This window comes from Notolepis coatsorum (genome assembly GCF_963971535.1).
Source record: "Notolepis coatsorum genome assembly, chromosome: 1".
In the NCBI taxonomy this organism is placed as follows: domain Eukaryota; kingdom Metazoa; phylum Chordata; class Actinopteri; order Aulopiformes; family Paralepididae; genus Notolepis; species Notolepis coatsorum.
In genome coordinates this window covers 188,406,919-188,419,742 of record NC_140165.1, presented here as the reverse complement: position 1 = coordinate 188,419,742, position 12,824 = coordinate 188,406,919, and the positions used below count along the sequence as shown (strand labels likewise).

At 45.1% G+C, this 12,824-nt stretch overlaps 1 protein-coding gene across 1 annotated transcript in view; it reads right to left on the bottom strand.

Annotated features, from left to right (window-relative positions):
- Positions 1–4,582, bottom strand: part of LOC311233006 (cullin-3-like) — a 135,242-nt gene extending 130,660 nt beyond the window's left edge. The window contains exon 1 of the mRNA XM_084319859.1: positions 4,233–4,582. Coding sequence (XP_084175985.1) covers positions 4,233–4,295 — 63 coding nt within the window. The 5' untranslated portion in view covers positions 4,296–4,582. The remainder of the gene's footprint in view (positions 1–4,232) is intronic.
- Positions 4,583–12,824: the final 8,242 nt, after the last annotated feature.

Below are 12,824 nucleotides of genomic sequence, written 5' to 3'. Positions count from 1 at the left end.
TACAGATAATTGAAGTTACCTCAAAACATGAAACCAAGCCATGTCACACATCGTGTGGGTGTGTGTGTGTGTGTGTGTGTGTGTGTGTGTGTGTGTGTGTGTGTGTGTGTGTATTACTTGAACAATTGTCACTGTGCTCCTAAATTTGTATTTAGATTTCATTTATTAACATTTTATTTAGGAGCACATGTGCGCCGGTTGGGAAAAAGGTTAGCGTAGAGCCCTATATATGGAGACATTAACATTACGTTATCAAACATAGGGATGAAGACTGTAAAAAAAAGTGTCAACAATGTTTTATAATCTTTGTTAATTTTCATTATAAAAATGTTGTGCCCCCGAAATACAAAAAAAGCCCCCGAAAATCAATTAAGGGGGGCAAAAAAAGCCCTTGAAAAAAAATGTTAATTTCTAACCCTGAGTGATGGTGACGTCTTATAGTATAATATTATAATATTAGTGTAGCCTAATCTTTAACTGCAACTGTGAAGAAAACCCCCATTAGTTGAAACAGATTGAATAGACACGTAATTCAAAAAAATAAAAATGTAATTATAAAAAAAAAAAAATTCGGGGGTGGCTAGGTGGCGCAGTGGGCAAGGCGCTCGCCACCAACACAGGAGATGCTGGGTTCGAGGCTCGAGCCCAGCTCTCGGCGTTGCTACCAGCTTGGCTGGTCGTTCATACTAATACAATTGGCAGTATTAGGGGGTGGGAAGCTGGTGGGTGGGGATCGGATGTTGTGGACAGCGACTCCAACAGGTCGGTTGGTGCGCCTGCGCAGTAGAATCAGGAAGCGACGAGGGCAGCGTGTCCCACTGTCCCTCCCACGCAGACCCTCGCCTCTGAAAGATCGCGCTGTGCAGGTGAAAAGATGCGACGGCTGCCTCATTTTAAAACATTTTTATAAACGAGTAAAAAAATCACTGAGCTAGCCTTGGCTAAAATGGCTTCTTCCGCATTTTGACGCCGGAGCGCTGTGATTGCTGGGCGCACCAGGCATGTGACAAAGCAGCCAGCAATCACAGCGCTCCGACGTCAAAATGCGGAAGAAGCCATTTTAGCCAAGGCTAGCTCAGTGATTTTTTTACTCGTTTATAAAAATTATTTAAAATGTTTATTAGCAACGCCAAGCTTTCAAACCACCCCGGTTGTGTGTGAAACCCTCGTGCAACGTTGAGTACCTTTGAAATTTCTATCTGATAAATTTTGAACGATCCGTTCGTTTTTAACCAGTGCTTGATGGTGCACATTAACATAGCTAGTACCGTGGAATCACTGACTGCGTATTCAAGCAAGGCTTGCATCACAGTCACGAAAGGGGCTACCCCAGCTCCAGACTCCTGGGCCCTCATTTATCAATGCTGCGTAGTGCGTACGCACAGATGTGCGTAAACCGTGCGTGCGATCATTTCTATGCAAAGTGTGGGATTTATCAAAATGAACGTGTGCTTGAAATTATGCGTATATCTACGCACAGCTCAGACCGTGCGTACATGTCACACAAAGCGGTAGAATATGAAGACTGCAACATGAGACTGACTTTCATGCATTAGTTTCAATACTGACATGTTCTGTATGACCCGTAATTCATTATAGTTAATTGTAAAATAGCGACAGCAGGGCTGTACGCTAAGCTTTTTCACTAGGGGCACACTTGCCCCTAAATGAGAAATTTAGGGGCAAACATTTTTTTTTAGGGGCAAATTTTTAAATAACAATTGTACCATTATTTATATCGGTTGTTTTTTATTTAAAAAAAAAAGAAAAAAAAATTTTATATAATTTTTTTTTAATAAAATATATATATTATATAATCATACTTGTAGTTGTATTATCTGCGAGACATCGCCACCACGCAACAAGTCTAAATGCTCGCTATATGCAACCAGCTCCACTGTCTGTGTGTACTGAGTAGCCTCCAGCTACGGCCAGGATTCTCCGGAGCTGCAGCTGGGCCCTATACTGTAGCCTCCAGCTACGGCCAGGATTCTCCGGCGCTGCAGCTGGTCCCTATTGACTATATTCAGCGTGCCCTCAGCTCGAATACGCATCGACTCAGTGTTATAAGACATTGATATCAGGACGGAGCTATCTGAACTATTTAGTTTAATGGGACGTTTCGTTTTGAACAGTAAGCTAACGCAAGCTATCATGCACTACTAGACTTACTGGAGCATTTGTTGATAGCTATCAGTAGCTAGCCGGCTGGCAGGCTCACCGAGGTCCCAGTGTTTACAACAGCCACGGGTGCGAGAGCGCTGGAGGAGGAGCAGACGCCGCAGCTCGCTGATCATACCTGCTGAGTGCTCACTGCTCAGCTCGCGTGAGTGACGTCATCGCGTCATCACGCGCCTTGGATAATTTAGGAGTGAAATGCGAATCCAAGGCTTGAAAGCACTACTCGCAAGCCCGCCCCCAGATAATATTTACCAATCGCAACGGCCAATTAAAGGGGCAATTCGCGACGATATCATCGCACTGTACAGCCCTGGACAGTAGTGTACTTATTGTCAAACCCTATAAATAGCATTTGGAATAAGTCTTTCTTTCCGAATAGAATAGATGCAGAACACCCACCTCCAAAAGCGATTAAATATTGTTTAAAATAAAAAGCAAAATACTATTATTTTGTGTGTCATGTTTCCAAATAAGATTGGTCACAACGAAATGCTTTCTAGCTTCAATTTGTTGGTTAGAATAGATGACCTCCGTTGAATCTTCACAGAGCGCGATTGATCACGGAGGACTCGCTATCAGTGAAGTTTCAAGTCCGCTTAGTCCATTATTCTACATTCCATGGGGGTGTTGTGTTTCATTACCATATATGGTTAATTAGGGGCGGTTCAGTATGCAAATGCTTACAATCATGCACGAGCATAGACGGTAGGAACATTGGTATTTATCAACACAGACCTGTACGACCTGTACGACCTGTGCACACACGGTTGATAAATCTCGATTTTTCTGTGTGTAGAGACATTCTAAATTCCGTGCTTAGGAACGAAAATAGAACACTTTCTACGCATATTGATAAATGAGGGCCCTGGACTGTCTGCAGGAGATGACACAACATGCCCAAGATGAGAAAATCTTGTTTTCTAAATATGTGTTCAGCTTTAATTTGGAGAATAATGTGTTCCTTCTCTTCAGACAAGCCCCGACACAGCGATATCAAGATGCTGCTTCCACACACACAAACAGGCGGTTCTCTGTCGAGGATGGGCCACATTCAACACACTTACACTATGTTCTGTCTATGTTACAAACAGGACGGTGTCAGAGGGTCACGGTGCTGAACAGATGAGGAGACAGCCAACTACCTGGGTACGGCTGTCCGACTGAAATTATATCTTTATAAGGCTGGTGGTGGAGTTTAGTCATCTGAACGAGCTGGTTCTAGATTCAAAGACAAAGAATAACTTGCAACAAAATAACGGATGGGCTGAACGAAGTCTACAAGTAACCTAAAGATTTACTAAACGACCTCATACCACTAAGATCAACCATGTTCAGATGCCTAGTTACTCAATTGTAACCCAATTTCAACACTTTGCCAACTACTGAAGAACACATACTGCCGGACAACTAAAAAAGTATGTAACATTTCTATTTAAAATAAATGTATGGCTTAAGCCTTAAACACAACTGAACAAGAAGCCTATATAGCAGCCAAACCAACTAGTATATGGGCCCACAGTCAACACAATGGTGCACTAACTAGCAAGCCAAAACCATGCTAACTAGCATTGCAAGTTGAGAGAAGATAAGGGTTGTCAAGCACCCAGGTGTTCAGCTAGTTATGTAGAGATGTGAATAACAAGCTAACTAATTATGTATAGATGTTAATAACTAGCTAACAACAAACTAGTTATGTAGAGATGTGAATAATTAGCTAACAAAGCAACTAGTTATGTGGAGACATGAATAACTAACAAGCTTAATTAACAAGCTAACTCGTTATATAGACAAATAACTAACAAGCTAACTCTTTATGTATAGACATTAATAACTAAATAGCTTAACTAACAAGTTAACTCGTTATGTAGAAATATAAATAACTAAGAAGCTAACTCTGTTATGTAGATATATTTTGACGCCTGCGGTTTGTTTACTAATCTTCGGGCCTGCTCAGCTGGTTAGCCTGTTAGCCTGTAGCTACCAGCTCAGACCGCGGTACTCGAGTCACAGCCCGGCGCGCAGACAGAGCGCATCTGGCGGCGTATACTCACGGGAAAGGCCCGTATCCTCATCTTGGTGTCCTTCTTGGTGCCGCCTTTGCTGAGATTGGACATGGTTATTAGCTCGTCCGTGTGCTCCGTGTTGACATGAAAGTGTTTTCCAGAGAGGGACAGGGGACAGCGGCCGGTGAGCTTTCGGTCGACTTTCCTGATGGCTTCGGCTCCCCCGGTTCTTGTTGACAAGCCGAAGCCAAAGCGACGGTTATCTTCTCCACACAGCAATGGCAGAGTACCTGCCTGCAGTTCTCACTGCGCACAGTTCACGTACTTCAATTCACGCGAGAGAGAGTTGGGGGGAAACTAGGACATTCATATGGACTTCAAATCACCCAATCCAACTCAAACTGTCTCACAGACACGCTCCTTGTCCCCATCCACCCTCTCCTGTGACATCCTGTCAGCCTGTTGAGTGAGACTGCTCTCTCTGCTCGCCGTTCCACAACCAGACTGACAGATGCAGTGAGGAACTATAAAAAGCCTCACTGGTGGTGACATGACTACAAGTTTTCAAGTTCAAGTTTGTTTTTAATTTGTCACGTATAAAGTACATGCTTGGTTATGTATGAGCCCCTGCAAATGTGCTTCATACAGTAAAAAAGTAAAAGAAGAATAAAGTCCCAACACTATACAAATATACAATATTTATATACAAACTAAAGTACAACGGGGGGCTGTAGTCCAGAGGGCTCTACGCTAACCTTTGATCAAGCCGGAGGTAACGCTGACAGCTGGATTCGATCCCAGAATCTCTGCGGTGGTAGGCAAGTGCTTAGTTCACTGTGCTACCTGTAATATTCATGCTTTGAATATATCTTTACTATATTATTCATGCTGTGAATATATCATTTACGACAGGCGCGCCAGGCGCACCTTGCTTATGTATACCTGACCAGGGGTCCTCACAGGCAGTTGGCTGCCAGCCGTGAATGGAGTTACACTCATGCTGAACGATGCTTACCTTTGAATAAACATATAAATGTTATCTCCTCGTCCTGAAGATTATTCTATTTAATCGAATACGACATGGTGTCAGAAGCAGGATGAACATGGATATCAACGGAGTCCCGTCGCCACGGATGAATTGGGATTCTCTGGACTTACCGGGAAAATGGAAGAAGTTCAGGCAGCACGCGGAGTTGATGTTTTCGGGCCCACTCAAGAAGAAAGGAGAGGACGAGAAATGTAGCTACCTGCTATTGTGGAGCGGAGAAAGAGGGAGAGACATTCACAACACATGGACTCTCAGTGCAGATGAAGCAAAGGTACTGAAGAGCTACTATGACAATTTCGAAGCATACGTACTTCCAAGGAGGAACACAATCTTCGCCAGGTACAAATTCCATGAGAAAACCCAGCGACCGAGCGAGTCATTCGAACAATTTGTCACTGCATTGAAACTACTGGTGAAAGACTGTGCATATGTGAACAATGATGAGATGGTTAGAGACCGCATAGTGTTTGGCATACACTCAGCAAAAGTAAGAGAGAAACTATTAAACATAGGATCAGACTTGTCGTTAGACAACGCAATAGATATAGCTAGAGCCCACGAGCTAGCACAATCACAGATAAAGAGCTTTACTGGCGCCACGTGCAGCGCGCAGGAGCAGCTCGTGCACGAGGTGCACAGACATGAACAGAAGCATAGCGCTCAGAGATATCGCCCCAGAGCAGAGTGGACAGAGAGAGCGAACAGAGCGAGCGACACAGACACACGTAAGAACTGTGGATACTGTGGGGGTAGAGCTCACAAGGAAGGGGATAACTGTGTAGCTAGGGGAAAACAGTGCACGAAGTGTGGAAAATGGAACCACTTTGCCAAAGTCTGCAGGGCCGGTAGCTTCCAGAAAAAGTCAGTACACGAGATTAGCATGCGCTCTGAGTCAGGAGAAGAGTCAGACGAACTGTATGTAGACACCGTGACAGACAGACGGTTTGATGCAACAGAACAAGCGTTCGCAGACATACAAGTAGGAAAACAGGGCACAGAGCTTAAATTTAAGTTAGACACAGGTGCACAAGTAAATGTAATTCCTTTGAGAGAGTATCACAGTTTACAAGATAAACGCAAAATACAGCCTACCTCACGCAGACTGACAGGATATGGTGGAGAGAAGCTAGTGGTAAAGGGCACATGCACGTTAAAGTGTAAATACAAAGAGCGTGGCATGTTGTTAGACTTTTACATAGTAGACACTCAGGCACCCCCAGTTCTAGGTTTACAGGCATGCCTGAATATGGACCTCATTAAACTAGTATTGTCAGTGAATGCACACACAGATAAACAGTCCATCATGGAAGTGTAACGGAGTTAGAAATGATATTTGTTTGCATGGGGGGGGGGGGGGGGGGTTGGGTAGGAGTGGGGGGGGGGGGGGGGGGTTGGGTAGGAGGGGACTGTACATTGGAGGTGGTTGGGTGGGTGGGGGGGGGGGGGGGGGAAAGGTCATTGTATATCGCGCTGCATGTCCCTGTGGGGACACCGTATCTATCCAGCAGTGTTGTACCGGTCTGCTTGAGGTAGGTTCCTCATTGAAGTGTAGCTCTGCTAATTCACTAATTTCTCTGGTTAGAATTTGTCTAAACATTAAACTGCAGTAACCTAGTGCATAATGCTCACTGTATTACATAACGTAATGATAGCTGTGTTGGTTTGACCGCTGGTATTGGTTCTGTATGTGTGTTGCGTTTGCAAATGTTGTAACTGGAGGAACGTGTTATGGCGCGAATACTTTCTTTGTACAATAATCTTGAGAAGGAAGTCTAATGTACCGTTTTATGTTACACATGCAGGTCTACCAGATGTACAGTGACCAAGAAAACACTACAGCTGTTTCTATTTCATGTCTTTTTATAGGTATGTGGCTTCATACGTAATGCAAACATGTTATATTCGACGTCATTATATGTTGGGGATATACTGATGCACTTCCTGCTATGTCCAGCAGGTCGTGCAAGTTTACCAATTTGGTTAATAGACTTAATGGTATTATACTGTGTGTTGGGTAGTGGGTTTGTTATTTTAATTGTTATGAGAATGTAAAATACATGTACTTTTATAAATACTGTGTCATTGAGACATTATAAAAGAGCAGTGTTGTACTGGTCTGCTTGAGGTCTACCAGATGTACAGTGACCAAGAAAACACTACAGCTGTTTCTATTTCATGTCTTTTTATAGGCAATAAACAGTCGAAAGCAGTTCCGTCTCTTCAATCTCTGACCAGATGACAACCGTTACACTGGTGCCGTGACCTTCTGGATCTTCAAGATCAGCTCGACGCCGATCGCCGTGGATGCTGTGTGGCTGTCCAGTGTACAAGATCAGTGTGTGGTCAGATCTGTAACTAGTATATTGGTCAGAGCGAAGTGTTTTCACTCCCATACATAGAGTGACGATTAGTTTTGTTTTGTTTTGTTAAAAAGAAAGAAAAAATATATATATAATTATTATTTTGATTATAATTTTCTTTTTCTTTATTTATTTTTCTTTATTTTCTTTCTTTTCATTTGATATTCAGAGCTTGGAAGTGTAACGGAGTTAGAAATGATATTTGTTTGCATGTGAATTTTATCTAAATTGAGAAACATCATACCATATTGTTTTGGGAGCCACCTGGTGACGTGTTGAGGTGAATGAATGAATGAATGAATGAATGAATGAATGAAAACTTTATTAACAGATTGCAGAATGGGTACAGTGCAGTACAGCTCAATACATACAATTGTTAAGGGGATGCAGACCAGAGAAAGACTTTCGTCTTGTTTACACCAGGGTCCCCCATTTCCAATTCATCGTAACATATATGACATACATGACATACAGCTAGACAGTAGGGGTGGACGGTATAAACGGTATACGGTATAAACGGTATGAATTTGCTCTACGGTATGGATTTTGACTATACCGTCTAAACCGGTAGTGCAGCTCTAAAATACCAATGACGTCATGTAACCACAGCGCGACTATTTCACTCGCATTTGCCCCTAAAAATAGATAGAATTAGTCATAGATAATAGATATGTGCGAACTGGAAAAAGTTATTTAGGAGGCTTCGCGCAGTGGGCGTGCCAGCCCCTACCGCACGCATGTAAACACGGATCTAGTAGTCTAGTGGGACGGGACACGGGAGCTCAGCTGTCGGCGGCGTCTCCCTGAGCTAACGTTAGCTTAGCTACCGTTACAAAATGACCCAGTCAACTATTCACTTTTAGTTTAATACATGATGAGGCATTGTCTAACCGAACGGTATCTAGTCGGCCAGCTACCGATAGCTCCTGACATCAACAAACGCTCCACAAAGTCTAGTAGAGAGAGACGTGTGTGTGCTACCTGTTAGCCGTTAGCTCACGTTAACGCGAGTTAGTTCACCGTTCAAAACGAAATGTCCCATTGAACTAAATAATTCACTGAGGCGTTGTATTAACGTTATATATCCGGCTTAGCCGGATAGCTCCTGATATCAATGTCTTATAACACTGATTCGATGCGTATTCGAGCTGAGGGCTTGCTAACGTTATTCCAATATAATAGGGTCCAGGTGCAGCGCCGGAGAATCCTGGCCGTAGCTCTGCTCGAGGCTACTGAGTATAGGTCCAGGTGCAGCTCCGGGGAAACCTGGCCGTAGCTGGAGGCTACTAGAGTACACACAGACAGTGGAGCTTGTTGCGTGGTGGCGATGTCTCGCAGATAATACAAGTACAAGTCTAATTATATAATATATATATTTTATAAAAAAAAAAAAAAAAATTATATAAAATACAAAAAATTTTTTTATCAAAAACGATGATACCGTGATATATACCGTTACCGTCTATGCTTCAAATTATACCGTGATATAAATTTTAGACCATACCGTCCACCCCTACTAGACAGTACTGCTACATCTATACATTTATGACATACCAGATTTGCAATTACAGTACTGTATTTGTGATACAAAAAGAGTCCAGAAAGAAAAGAGTATATACATTAGGCGTAGAAACTGTACATTGGATTGGGTAGGTGGGGGTGGGACTGTACATTGGAGGTGGTTGGGGGGGCTCGACGCCGATCGCCGTGGATGCTGTGTGGCTGTCCAGTGTACAAGATCAGTGTGTGGTCAGATCTGTAACTAGTATATTGGTCAGAGCGAAGTGTTTTCACTCCCATACATAGAGTGACGATTAGTTTTGTTTTGTTTTGTTAAAAAGAAAGAAAAAATATATATATAATTATTATTTTGATTATAATTTTCTTTTTCTTTATTTATTTTTCTTTATTTTCTTTCTTTTCATTTGATATTCCGTAGTTTAACACAACGCGAGTACTTGCAATGTCTGAGGGGGGAGTTGATGACGATAGGGTGGATACTTTTGCCAGCCCAGTCCTATCGATGGGAAGAGGTTTGGCGTTGAGTGGCTATGCTGAAGGCAGCGATGTCACCAGGAAGTTTGATGGGGGGGTGGGGCATTCCCGGTCCATGGCTGACAGCGGTAGGGGTACAGGGTTGAGTCAGAGCCCAGGTTGTGCCCCTGTTGAGCAGGTCATGGGGGAGGGTCCTCACACTTCTACACCTAGTAGTGATGCTGATGCTATGAACAACCTCACAGACATGGTAGGGCAGTTAGGTGCCCAGATTGGCGAGTCTATAGTCGCAAAGTTGATGTCATCTGGTGTAATAAACATGAGTGGCGATCTCCAGAATACTTCACGTCAGGATACGCACAGGGAAGCTACCAGGCAGGAAGCCCCACATGTGACAGTTCAGGTTAGGCCAGACAGAGAACCCCAGACATTCAGAGGTGACGGTTCTGATAAGTGTTCAGTTCAGGAGTGGATTGACATGACTAAGTCTCATCTCAGGAAACAGGCGATACCTATGCTTGAGCAGGCTGAGGAAATTCTGAGTCGGTTAAGGGGTAAAGCTAGAGATGTTGTGAGGATCGGCCTACGTAGTGATCCATCACTTGATGCCAATAGAGACCCTGGGCTGATTTACAATATCCTCCTTCAGTACTTCAGTGATGCATCCTCATGTCTCCCTCTTTCAGACTTCTATGCCACCCTGCCCAAACCCAGAGAAAACCCAGTCGATTACTGGATTAGATTGAACAAGGCAGCAGACCTAGCTATTGAGGGTCTGGACAGACAGGGCAAGCAAGCAGGGAACATGAGTGATGAGGTGGCGCTCATGTTTGTGAAACATTGTCCTGACCCAGAGTTATCCTACACTCTGAAATGTAAGCCAATCCATGAATGGACCTCACGAGATGTGCAGATGAGGATTGATGATTACCAAAGGGAGTTGAGGGCTAGCAGCAGAGTTAGTGGGGCTGTGCAGTTAAAGAGTCACACCACCACTGTCCTCCATGAGCAGTCTAGCTCATCACCAGCCAGTTTGTCAGTACCTGAGCAGTGCCACACCCAGAGTCCTATCTCTCTCTCTCTTCAAGCCCAACACCAGGAGTGTCATACTCCTTACCCCTCTCCTGGTTCTGTCCCAGTTCAAGGAGAGTTCTGCCATGTCCCACGCCCCACCTCTACGGCAGTTGTCGGTCAGAATCTCCAGCAGTCGGAGGAGAGGCTTCTTAGCCGTATGGTGGACATATTTCAGGGGATGATGGAGAAAATGCAGCAGCGCAATGTCGCTACGCCAATGCGTGGTGGGAGGTTCCCGCGTACCCCTGGAGGGGGACGTCCCAGGGAGCAAGCTTGTCGGGTCTGTGATGACTCTAGTCATAGCACCATTTCACACTGCATGAATGAGAGGCTGTGTTTCGCCTGTCTGGCCCCTGGGCATACAAAGAGGGACTGTCAGGCCAATAAGTCCTCCCAACCTCAGTTTGGGGGAAACTAACTGACCTGTATGTGAAGGGAGGCAGTACAGGTCCCATCGTGAACTCCCAAACTAGTTATATATCTGATGCTGAGACGGTTTATACGTCTGTGAAGGATTCAAGTGATGACTCAGAAGTTGTTGTGTATCAGAACATACACAGGATTAGCAGCAGTGACAGTCTTTTTTATACACCTGTGGGTGTGGGTGGTACAACAACGCTGGGTGGCATGCTGGACAGCGGGTCCATGGCTTGTAGCATCAGCGAGGCAGCAGAGATGAAGCTGAGGGAGGCTGGAGTGATAACTGAGCACAACCAGATCAATGTGAACGTGGTCCTTGTTGGATGTGGTGGACGTCGTGTCACGCCAAAGTCTGCCTTCGATGTGGAGATGGAAGTGTATGGCTGTAAGATGTCGGTCCCCACGCTCGTTGTTCAGGGACAGCATGATGAGTTGATACTGGGGACTAATGTTATTAAGCATGTCCTTCGTCAGTCTAAGCTGTGCGATTCCTACTGGAAAGCTGTATCCGACCCCTGCACTGCCAAAGATCAAGAATCTGAACAGTTCCTATCTATGCTCTCTGGTCTGAGTCCGTGGAGAGGTCAGGACGTGCCGGACAAAGTTGGCACTGTGAGGTGCAATTCAGCTGTTTGCCTTGAACCTGGCCGTGAATATCTCGTATGGGGAAAACTACCTAAAGACACTGTTGTATCTCCGGGCAGCACCGTAATGACAGAGCCCACATCTGCTCGTTCGGCCCCGAGGGGAGTTTTGGTAGCAAGGATTGTTACTCCATTGTGGGGAGACAGATGGGTCCCACTGAAGCTCATCAATACTTCTGACAGGCCCGTGTTGGTGAGGCGTAATGCAAAGCTGGCCGACGTCTTCTCCTGCATGGCGCTTGAGGACATGGATGTCGCTGACCCTCCAAAGGTCCCCCTGGTCAGTTGCACTCAAGTGGAGATGCCCGCCTCTGCCGAGGTACGTTCCACTGATGACAAACTTGAGTCAGTTGGGTTGAGCAGTCTCGACGTCCAGTCTTGTGATGTATCAGAGAGCTGGAAACAGGAGATGGCTGACCTGATTGTGCGGTATGAGGACATCTTCTCACGCCACCATCTTGACTGTGGAGAAGCGAAGGACTTCGTACACCGCATTCACCTCTCTGACCACAGACCATTCCGGCTCCCATTCAGGCGGGTTCCCCCCGGCCAGTATCAGATATTACGCCGGGTACTGAGTGAGATGGAGGAGAAGGAGATCATCCGAAAGTCCACCAGTGAATACGCGTCTCCTCTGGTACTTGTGTGGAAAAAGAATGGCGATCTCCGTGTGTGTACGGATTTCCGTTGGCTGAACAAGAGGACCCTAAAGGACGCTCATCCTCTCCCTCACCAGGCGGATTGCCTGGCTGCGCTTGGTGGCAACTGTTTCTTCAGTACAATGGACTTGACCTCCGGGTTCTATAACATGCCATTACATGAGGACGACAGAAAGTACTCAGCCTTCACCACGCCCATGGGCTTGTATGAGTACAACCGCCTTCCGCAGGGCCTCTGCAATAGCCCCGGGAGCTTTATGCGCATGATGACCAGTATCTTCGGGGACCAGAACTACTTGAGTTTACTGTGCTACTTGGATGACTTGTTGGTGTTTGCTCCAGATGAGGAGACTGCCTTGGGGCGCCTTAAAATGGTGTTCGACAGACTGCGTGGTCATAACCTGAAGTTGGCCCCAAAGAAATGCTTCTTCCTTAGAAGG